This window comes from Uranotaenia lowii, chromosome 3, assembly GCF_029784155.1.
Source record: "Uranotaenia lowii strain MFRU-FL chromosome 3, ASM2978415v1, whole genome shotgun sequence".
NCBI classification, from domain to species: domain Eukaryota; kingdom Metazoa; phylum Arthropoda; class Insecta; order Diptera; family Culicidae; genus Uranotaenia; species Uranotaenia lowii.
The window spans coordinates 18,791,419-18,803,670 of NC_073693.1; the positions used below are offsets into that span (position 1 = coordinate 18,791,419).

The following is a 12,252-nucleotide window of genomic DNA, read 5'->3' on the forward strand; positions in this document are numbered from 1 at the left end:
GGCTTAACGAAGTTTGCCGGGTCAGCTAGTTTGTTATAAAGTGTTCTTTAAATCATTTTTTTTGAATTTCTTAGGAAGTTTTCATTTTTTTACTCTATTTGCTTTATTTTAGTTTTATTTTAAAGTTTATAGTTACTTTGCTGGTAGCAACAAATTTTCTGAATTCTGTTTAAAATTATAAGTTTTTGGATTCTTCTTTTTGAAATATTTAGGCTTGTTTACTAAATAAGTCTAAGTAAAATCAATTTTATTTCATACAAAAATATCTTAATAACATACATCGAGTATAATCTACGATTTTCGTATCACATTTTTTTTTTCTAGTGGGTTTATTTTTTACTTACTAATTTTTCGACATATCGAACAGCTTCAACGTACAGTAAAGCGCATTTTGAAGCATCCAATAAAAGTGCTCGAGATTGCGCCTGCATGTAGACTTGTATTTTGATATGTTTTGTTCCATATTCACCACTGCTCGATTTCCTCAATTGTTCCGAAAAAAAAATCTAGCAGTGGTGAATTAGAAAAATTTCAAGCATTGAAATACAAAATTACATTTTTGAGTTACTGATTTCCGAAATGTATTATTACGTATCATTGGACTGAATCTACGAGTGTAGGTTATCAAAGGTAAATAATTTAATATAATATGAATTCAATTCTAGAATTTGTGGAATGCTAATGATCAAATTTGAAAATTTGAAGATTGGCATTCAACAACAAAACTCCGCAAATAAATTTGCAAAAACACGTTTCGCTTTAGAGTGGTAGCTTGTCGAATGGATCAAAACCCTTAAGGTACGTCAATTCTTCAAAGTAGTTTTAAGAATAACGTTTAAAATTTAAATTAAAAGTATGGTATGGGAATTTGTCATCATTTTTGGAATAAATCTCTCGGTAATTTTTTTTGCTATCCGCTCGTTTTTTTTATTATCAACTTTCAACTAAAACTTGATAGACTCTGGACAACAATTTTTCGAAACCTTTTACTATATTTGTAGCATACATTTTTTGTCTTGCATTTTTTCAACGCAATACATTTGTAAGAATAAATAGAACAGTTAAGAATTTCAATTAGGAATAAACAAAGACACAGGGGTTTGTTTGGAGATTCCTTGCAAACAACAATCACAGCTTCTCGACTATTTTTAATAGTTTTATCCCGAGGAGCACCAGGTTGATTTTTTGCATTTTTATAATTAGAATTATAGGGTAGCAAGGATAAACGACGACGGTTTCTTTTCATGGGTAAATGAAATGGGAACGTTTTTTTTTCTAATATCATACGTGATAATAATTGAGTTTTGGTAACTTTATTCCACCAGTTTGGCGAAAGAGGATGCTGAAATCTTCGGTTTCCTGCTTTCGTTTTTAACATGTAACGTTATATAGAGGGATTAACAGTAAAAGTGTTCTAAGATTAAACATAAAAAGTTACCAATTTGCTCTGCAAAGTACTATATAGCTTTGAACTAACTACTAAGATTAAAATCTTCAAACAAGTAACTTATAGGAATGTTTTTTTTTTATTTTATCCGGAAGGAGTTGGGTTAGATATTTTTGAGAATGAGACTGGATGAAGATGAGAATCACTGAAATGGGGGTTCTAGAAGCACGAGTGTGGTTTTTTAGTCGACCTCGAGCTTCCGGAAGCTACCGATAACACCGGCTGCGATATCAGCATCGGTTGTGTCCTGCCAGAAGGCCGAGCTTTTGGTGATTTCGATCTGCATATCGTCTAGGGCGACCAGCTGATCCCGCTTGGCCTTGACGAAGGCTTTGAACTGGGCAATGCAATCGGCCATCGAAACACTGCCACCATACTCTTTGGGCAAATACTTGGGATTGACCTTAGTTTTCAGATCATCCATGGTCTTGTGGACGAAGACACGATCCTTCAGCTTATCGGAAAGTACCGAAAGGATGAACTCCGAAAGCTTGTTTGCGAATGGGGGAAGATTCACGAAATGGTTTTCCTTCTGACGCATCGGCAGGGAGTTCTGGACGCAGTGAGCTAAGCTTTTGATATCGGCGAAAGACCAAATCCCCAGGAAGGCCATCGAGAGATCCGAATCGTCAATGATGTGGACATATCCGGCAATTTGAGATTCTTCTTCGTCCAGCAACGATTCCACGACCAAAGAGTGGACTCGAATCAGTTGGGCAGCTGTGAATCGGCTGGTGTCAAATTTTCCGGCACTGGAGAACACAATCTTCCTACCACGCTCATCACGTTCCGGCAACGCAAACAGATAGCCACTGTCGATGATCGCTTCCAAATCCGGATCGTTAATGTCCAACTTGTGGAACCAATTCGGGTAAATTTGTCTTATCGAAAGGTACTTTTCCAACATTTCCGTTGCAGCTGGGATGCTGAACTTCTTCGTTCGCAAGAAACGCAGCAAAAATGGAGCATCCGTACGGCAGGATTTGATCAGTGGGTGTTTGGCGATCCACTCGCGGAACTGCTTCAGGGCATTTTCCCGGATGTCGTCCTCCTCCCGCAGCTCATCCTGGGCCACCAGTTTGTATTTGTCCGCCAAGTTGAACGAGTAGCTGTCGTACGTTTCGGGCGCTTTGCTGAGGTTGAGTGCGGCTGCCACTGAAAAGGAAGGAGAGGAGAAATCGTTAGAGATGATTTTTTTGTGGTAGGTTGTTAGATAGATTCAAAGGTGGCTCTAGAGAGAACACTAAAAATTTTCTTTTAAAAATAGGACCTTCAAGATTATTGCAGGTTTGGCGATGCATAGTCATCACAGCTGATGGCAAGAAAAATAGTTATGGTTTTTTTGCGAGAATTTACTTCGATAATTAAATACAGTGTTGCACAATGCTGAGATATGATCATCTCATATCATTACCTTCCCATGATGAGATAAACAAGTTTAGCTACATTTATAAACATGAAGAATTATTCAAAAAGAACACTTTAAGAAATCCTAGGTTATTGACTAAAAGAAACAGTGAGATATAACCCATTACCAACAATATCATTTTCAGAATTATGTATAAATGGCTCCAGAGAGTTCTTCTGTTTTATTGGTCCTTCAACCACACTAATTCTGCCTACTGCTGAAGCATCTCAACAGGTGTTTGCATTGGTTATAGGCTCCCATATGTTTTTTCGATACCTTTTGGGTCATTAAGTGTCTTTATAAAATACGCATCGGGTTTTAATTTCCTATGGAACCTTGTATGCATATATTTGAATTCACCCAGAAAACTCAGATGATCTTAAAATGAAACACATTATTATTATTTTTGCTCCATGTTTTTGCAGTACAGTCAGTTTTTCATGATATTTTTGAAATGTTTTTCCTGAAAAATGTTCAAATCATTTAAAAATAAAAGTTCAATTCTAAGTCATTGAAAAGCACTTGTAAAAACAAAAAAAATTATGAATTCTGATATTTATAAAAAAGTGATCATCAAAATCTCAACGATCTTGTATAGGATTCCAAGCCAAAAAACATTTTCTTCATCGTCTATAAGGTCAAGGATTTGAGAGTAAATTTAAAATGTTTAGAACACTTTTCGAAAATAAGTTTAAAAAAACAGATATCGTACTGCGTATCTTGAAAACCATCCGTTCGATCGAAAAACTTTCTAAGAAAGAAATGAAGGTTATCTTATGATTGTTTATGGAAAAATTTTAAAACAAATTTATCAATTTTTATAAGACACTAGCTGACTCGGTGTGCACTTTGTAAAATTGATAGAAATTTTAATATTGATTTATATTTGACCCATTCCAGCGTGACGTCACAACGTTTGCAAAACAATTTTTTGGTATATTGTACGTAAGTTTTACAGGTCATATCGCACATTGTTAAAAATTGTACATTATAAGGTCAAAATTTAATTCTCTACAATTTGAAACCAAAAGTATTTGAATAGAATAAATAGTTAACAAAATATAAGCAAAAGGAATCGTGACGTCACAACGCGCCTCTTTTCCCACTTTTCAGTTTTTTTTACAACGCCGCAATTTTCTGCTCTTCTATTTGATCAAATTTTATGAAAATTTCAGGAAAGTATTGATTCATTACAACCAACAAATCTCTGTTTTTGATTTTTTCAAATTTTTATTTCAATTTATTTTAGAGCGATTCAGTTTCGTGACGTCACAACGCACCATTTTTTTAAAGCAGGGTTTTGCAAAGCGTTGTGACGTCACGAAATTTTATGGTTAGCTACATGCAATAAATCAAAGTATAATCTTAAAATTAATGCTTAATTTACTTAAAATGCTTAAAAACTTAATAAATAATGTGATTTGGTGATGAAATCGATCCGTTTATTCCCAAAAATTAAAAGGAATTAAACCTGAAAGACCCATATAAGCAGATAAGGTTTGCAACACTGCTCACATCAATTTTATTCGAATTTTTGTTTGTGCGATCATGTGAATATTATTTAGGCCAAAACTAAAACTAGGAATTATTTATTTGTAAAAGCGTTGAAAATTGTTTCTGAATCTTTTTAATTTTTATTTGCAAAGGAAAGGAAAAATGAACGATAATTTCAAAGCCTTCGATCTTTTCAAAGATAGTTAATCGACACTAGAGTGCCTAAATCAGCCATCTAATGAAAATCATATAAGTTGCAAGATCCTAGGCTTAACACAAAGTCCAGTGCCAAATTTGGGGATTGGCCCACGGAAATAGAGGGCACAATAAGCCTAAAATTTGTATGGAACTATGAGAAATTGGGTTTGGAAGGACTTTAAAACCAAGTTATGCACCAATTTCTGAAGTCCCTATCGGCTGATTTGTTTTAATTATAGTCATTCACAAAACTTTCATTATGACAAATAGTTTATCTCAAAATCCCATTTCGACAATGGTTTAGTTAAAAAGGTTTCTGATTTTCAATAATAATCTTCTGATGGGTCAAATACAAAAAATACCTGAAAGATCGTTAATTGACGCTAATTTTGAACGTTATAGCTGTTTTATGATAACTCTAATCGAAACGCGTTCCTCAGATGAAATATTGTCATAATCAAAGCTTTAAAATACTCAAATTGAAAGAAAAAATGGTTTATAAAGACCTAAATTGTTGACGAAAAACGGTTTTTTTTTATCATGCCGAACAAAATCTACATAATTCCATACAAACTTCAGGTGCGTTGCGCAACCCCTTCCCTTAGAATAATCTGACCCAAATTTTGCATGAGACCTTGTGCTAGTACATATTTGAATTTATTTAATTTTGTAATTCAGTTCAAAGTCTCTTTTGTGAGATTATATGTGAACCCGGGGTTTTATTTCGATTTTCTAGTGACATTCTTTGAGGTGGAAATTTCAATAAGGGCTGTTTTCTATTAAAATAATTTAATTAATTTTATGAATAAATTTTCTATGAAAATCTTATGAATTTTTTAATAAAAAAGTTAATCTTTTAAGTTTACCATGTTCAAAGATTTTTTGAATCTCATTACATTTATTTCATGGAACTTATTTTGTTTCAACATAATGCCAGAAAGAAATAGAAGCTACTAGCGGTGTTTTTCATTCTAACATAGATATTTGAAGAACTTGATCTTTTGCAAGATTTTTATTCAAATCACAGATAGCTACCTGCTTTATGTTTCACAAATATTCTTTTACAAAATCGATGAGTATTTCATTTGTTTGACAGTTAGTTTATTCTTGAATCAAGCGTTTTTAAGCGCTGTTTTATATGTTTTATTAGAAAAGTTTAAAAACAACTAAGTTAATGCAAAAAAAAAATAGTTTCTTTAAAAACTTGATAATAGAATTCGTTTATTGAAGCACATTGTTGTGTTGAACTTGTATTGAAGAAATACAGTGAAAACCCGATTTTGTCACACACCGATTTTGTCTGCCCCCGATTTTGTCTCATTTTTTTACCCGATTTTGTCATCATTTTTTATTCAACGCAAAAATACTAAATATCGCCTTTTTTCATTTCCGTTGAACATCTTGAGGTTGAAATCATTCTGAAGGGAAAAAACTGATGGATGATTACATCGATATTGAAAGTGAAGATGATTGATCAGGGACGTATCAAGATTTTTATACAAAGTCAAGTTTTAAACAGGTTTTTTGTTAATCAAAGTTGTTGAATACAATTATAACTAAATATAATGGTATAAAAGAACATATTCAAGTAATCTTAAAGCTGTGCATTCTTCAAAGCAATCTCTCTGATACGTTGCAAGAAGATGACATCATCTATAGAGAGATCTGGAGCATCAGCCCTATCAACTATGTTGTCCAACATACGTACAGCTTCAACATCCATTATGTTTCTTGAAATTTCACATGAATCATTTGAGGTAGATGCCGATGATTCTGAGTCTGGTGCTACATCCGAAATTTTTAATGGCTCCAATGATTCGAGGGGCTCGCTGACTGATCATCCAGCGTCATGTTCAGAATTCTTCATCCGTAAAAGCTTTACTTGCATATCTCTCCTCAGGGTCCTGTGGCAAAATTGTTTCATCGCGGTTGTTTACATCAATCAAATGGATCAAGGGAACACCATATTCGTGAACGAGTTTGTTATTTAAAATAATTCCAATTTTCTTCCATGAATACTGCATTACTGTACGCTTTATGTCACTTCAAGCATCGTGCATCCAGAAACATAAATCCCTCAACGTTATGCTCTTCAAGCTTTGGCCGATATCGATTTCGCGAGCCATGACATGTAGCAAAAGTTTTTGACGATATTTTAGTTTACAGTTCTGAATTACATTCTGGTCCATGGATTGAATCACTGCAGTCACATTTGGAGGCATAAAAAACAGTTATCAAACCATCATCGCTTTTCAGCTCATTATTCATATGATGTGCTGAGCAATTATCCAGTAACAACACAGCTTTAGGAGGAATAGACATTTCGGCTGAAAATTTGCGTACTGCTGGTACGTAGTCCTAGAGCAGGGGTCGGGGAACTTTTTGAATCATTACCCCAAAACATTTTTATTTAAGTTGATATTACCCCATGACGAAGAGCAAAAAAACGAAATCGAAATCTTTTCAGCATCTTCATATTATGCACCAACAAGTTCATAAAATTGCAAAATGAAAATATAGACTTTTCACTCACAAATTTTTTTTCTGTTACCCAAAAAAAATTCACTTTTACCCCATTTGGGGTAATTTACCCCGGTTCCCCGACCGCTGTCCTAGAGGAACCAGTTTTGGAAAATCATTCGAGTCATCCAGGCATTTTTAGAGGCGAAATATGTGTCAGGCACAAACTTTATTTTTATTTTGATTTGAACAAAAGCTTTGAATCTAAGCTTCAGTAAATTATTACCAAAAGAAATAATTAGATCATTAGGATTTGAACCATTAAAGATTACTTAATTTTTCTGATATCACCGGTCGAAACAAGGTGTTTAAAGATGCGTAAAACCAATATTGTATGATGTTTCGATGTAAAAAAGACCTATAACTAGTAATATGTCAAAAAGGGAATACTACAAAACCTCTACAGTGTTTTATTGGGATAATATACGTTTTTTGTAGTAATTTATTTGATTATGACGGATTAAAATCATTTTTTTTAAATCTCCCGATTTTATCACTCTCCCCGATTTATCACTCTAAAATTCATCATGGGGGTGATAAAATCGGGTTTTCACTGTACTATCATAAAGTTGAAGTTGAAAGTCTGGAACGTTTTCGAAAAAAAAGTAAATATATTTTCGTGACGTCACAACGCATTCTTTACCCGGGTGCAACTCACAACCTGCTAAACCGATTTTCAATCTAAAAATTGCATTAAATTCCACTCAAAAAGTTTGAAGAGACCTCCGATTTTCGACAATATGTGAAATTTCAGTGAATCATAAATTTAAAAACAGTAGAATTTTCGTGACGTCACAACGCTTAAAAATAGATACCTTTATCAACGATTCTAGAGCGTAAACTTGCAGTAACTGTTATTTATCTTATATCATGCTTAAAAGATGGTTTTTCAACCATCATTTTGCAGTAATTTTATTTTACATAGCTAGATTTTTGACAAAGTTATGTTATAAATAAAAATATTTGCAAAAATCAATTTAATTTCATAAGAAAATTTTTAAATTTCAACGTTAACATACTCAATTCTAAAAAAAGGTAGCTAAAAATCTTTTAATGGAAAATGACACTCAAGAAATAACCTTTCTAACGCTATGTTATTTATTTTTGGATAATGAAAAATAAAAATCAGTTCTCCAGTCGAAGGGTGCTTGGAATGGGTCATTTTCATTTGTTAGCATATTATTTTACTATTTAAATTTCGGTAGCCTTCAAAGTTGACTCCTTGACATGAAAGCTGCAACTTGAGTTTTGAATTGTAATACAAAGAAGAGAATATCGAATTTAATCAATTTGTTTTTTGTTCTAAAAACCTGATCTAAAATTTTTTCTAAGCATTATTTTATATCATAAATAAAGAATCTGAATTCATTTATTAACTAACTGACCTGGTGTGCTTTGCTACCCATTCCATGGAAAAAATATAGTTCGTAAAAATTATTATGATTAAAATTAACTTCCTTTTAAATTAAATTAACATTAAAAACGTAATTCAACAGCGAACTATTTTCCATGGCATCTGATAATCTCTAAATTGTCTTGAGTCTCAACGTAACTTGAAGGTTTGTAGGATGATAGACCCACCCTTTAGAAAAAAACTAGAAGGGATCTTAAACTTAATAAAAAAATCCTTCAAATAAAAGAAATAGCTCGTTTTTTAAGCGGGAGGAATATTCAAATATAGGAAATTTTGAACATAATCATAGAATTAGCTAAATTCTATAAAAACACTAAGACCTTTTTTTTGTATGTATTTTCCATTTATTGAAGATGACGTTTATGAAAATGGGGAGCGCCTATTATCAAATTTTGTTGAAACTTTTTGTCAATTCAAAAAATCATCCTATAATAACAAAACACTAACTTTTATAAATTTTTAACAAAAATTTTTAGAAGATTGTGTAAAATTTTGTCGATTCTTATTAATTTAAATTTGGAAGGATTTGAAAGTGTTATACCCAGATAACCAGAAATCGTAAAGTAATGTACATTGTAGATTGTATAAGCATCCAGTTTAAATTGGAATTGTATAAACATCATGTTGTAGCTAAACGAAGTTATATTCTATTGTTTATGGTTTGTACAGTTCATTATATACGATAAAATTTTGTTAATCGTATAGAAAAATCAATAAAGTTGTTTCGAATCGCAGTAGAATTGTGTAAAACTCAATATTTAATCCCACTGTACAATTAAGCAATCTTTCATGCTTGCGATCTATGTTGACATATTATTTCCATGAAAGGTCGTACAGTAATTGTAAGAGCATCGTATAATGGAATTTAAACAATCTGCAGATTGTCGGATTGTTTAACAGTACAGTAAATAGCTAGCTAAGATCGCACAGCACTGAATACAATTATTGATTGTAATAGAATCGTCTATGAGATAGGTTAAAGTTGTATATCAAAAAACGGCATGAACAAATTTGCTTGTATGTATCAACATGAAATGGCGCCGAGGAAGTATCGAAGGACAGGGATCGGAACGTTGTGAGTTCGAGAGTGAGGGAAGGTATAGATTAAGTTGTATATGGTTCAATTTTTTTTGCAGCAAAAATTAAATTCTATTGTATTTATGTTCACGGCGAATCACAGTAAAATCGTAATAAGGGAAAAATATAATTACTTTGGGATACAGTAACAATAAATTGTATTAAATGGAGAAGAAAGTTGTACAAACCTCAGGCTACCTGCGAATGGAAATTGTAATCAAACTTTAAGACAGGCAATAGAAAGTTGTAAGTTGTACAATCCTATGATTTTGTGCAAAGTTTGGTCCGTAAATTGCCTCCACTTTGGTACGTACAGGCTCATATAGAATATTCTATACAACTTTTCCAGATTGTACAAAAGTGTGTATATCTCAGGAACAACTTAAATATACAGACCAAAATGTTCACTGTGTAGAAACAATTCCCGGTCTTGAAACGGCTATACATCAAATTTAACGTTGGTCGGTTGAGAAGTTCCCGAAAATTGTTCGAATTGTGTCAATTTTTTGTTATTTTTGTATGGGAGCACCCTCTTTTAGATTCGGAGAGGTTTGAAAGTATTATAGAAACCATTCACGGTCTTCAAAATGCCTACACACCAAGTTTCACGTTTACCAGTTCAGTAGTTTATAAGAATTGTTCGAATTGTGTAATTTTTTTTAAATTATTTTTGTATGGGAACCCCCCTTCTATTAAGTCGGAGGGGTTTGTAGGTTATAGAAACCATCTCCGGCTCCAAAAACGCTCAAATACCAAATAACAAGATGATCGGTTCAGTATTTCAGATCAGATCCGATTTCTCCAGTCGCACTTCATTTAACGGTTAGGTGACTACATCCTTCTTCTTCAATTTCTCTGCTGTTTTAACCAATACTTCTTATTTGACAGAAACTGGAGACAATTTGGTGGATTCAGCTGTTCCGACATTACCAAAGCTTGATTATTATTGTGCCAATAAAATACGTTTTTACTGAAATGTCAGCTTTCAAAATCAAACAGAAACATAGTCGAATCATCACAAGACTCAATTAAAAGTAAAATTGATCAGTTGGGATCGTAAACTACGTAGTTTTCGAGCAAGGCCACTCTTTTGAGGCTTATGAAAATATCGAAATCCAAAGTTTTTTTTTTTTATTTACAGCAGCAGAGTCTTTCCAAATCATGATAATTTTACTAAAACAATCAGCAAATAAATTTTAACTTTATTCTGCTAGAGACCTTGTCAGAACCAGAGATGTTACAGAATTCAAATGCCGAAAGTTGTGAAATATTGTTCATTTCACAAGTTTTATCGTCCATCAAAATTTATCTGTCGCATTGGCTCGCCAGTGGATTCACGGCTTACGAGCTCAAGAACTAGCAAAAATATATCTTTTGTGGTTAAGTTTACATGATTGACTGTTGGCAACATTTCTTTTTGCTTATTCATAATTTAAAATGCTGGTATAAGCTTTGAATTCCCTGATAATCTTTAACCTGAATTTCCGATCATGTACTTCACTCAACACTTAGTTGGAACTTTGTGGACATTTTTGACATTGTTTTCATACTTTTTTATTATTCAAGCAATTTTAGTAACTTTCGGTATACACAACGGTTTTATCAGCTCTCAATTTCGTAATGATGGATTTCGGAGATACTGTGCTCAACTATTTTTGCCTTATTGCAACTTGAATGCAACTTAAATTTATCGGAAATACGTAAACATTAAATTAAAAAAAAAATAGGCAGGATAGTTCTTTTGACAGGCAATCCAATGCTATCAAAATTTTGCATATCTGATCACTACCCAGTAAACAATTTTGTAGTTATATTTTTTTATATTCTTATGCTGTTTCGATGTACGTTCCATATACATTATAGAATGATAGAATGAAAGTTGAAAAAAGCATTTACCTACCAAAGTGGAGGCAATATACATACAGAAATTTTATTTCTTTCTAAAGCGACGAAAACTACACCAATTGGGCGTTATCCGACACCTTATTCGAAACTATCGGAAGAATGCCATAGAGCGCAAGATTTTGCTCTCATAGCCTTCAATTCGTTGCGAGCAACAATATTTTCCACTTCTCTCATTGGTCAATGTTACTCAATTTCTATCTGAATTTGACGATGATTTTTTCACTTTAAAGCCCGCGCGGGGCTTTCTATCACATTCGATTTAAACTGACTTCAGACGACATTTTATACGATCTTTTCACTATACACTTGGAATTGCGATTCGCAACACCATTGTAAGCGACTTAAGTTATCGTTTCTGATACGATTTCATGTTTGCTGGGTAGGGACTTAGCTGTAATCAAATTAAAGTAACCCATTTCTAAATGAACTTCTAAATTTATTTATAGCTTCAGAAGACTTTCACATGGAAGTGATAAATAATAGTGGCAAACTGGTTTGAACAAAACAGGATTTTTCTAGGAAAACGGGTCAAACAGAAGAAAGGCCTTGAAAAATTTCCGTTATATAAAAAAAGGTAAAGTAAATGATGTTTATGAATGGAAAATCGAATGTTCGCGAAAAAGTTCGAATGAACTGAACCAATTAAATAATTCAAAAAATGACTACTGACTTAGACTTAGTGATAAATTTAGCCAATTTAGGTTAGTATTGCCAGACTTGTATTGAAAAACGTCATTAAACTTTAACGATATAAAATTCAAAAGAAAACAAATTTCTGTTTATTTGTTA

At 32.8% G+C, this 12,252-nt stretch overlaps 1 protein-coding gene across 1 annotated transcript; it reads right to left on the reverse strand.

Annotated features, from left to right (window-relative positions):
* Positions 1-920: 920 nt before the first annotated feature.
* Positions 921-2,633, reverse strand: LOC129752014 (clavesin-1-like; the record flags this gene model as incomplete). Its single annotated transcript, XM_055747804.1, has 1 exon — positions 921-2,633. A coding segment is annotated over one exon (1,005 nt), but the record flags the coding sequence as incomplete, so codon positions are not given.
* Between the last annotated feature and the right edge of the window lie 9,619 nt (positions 2,634-12,252).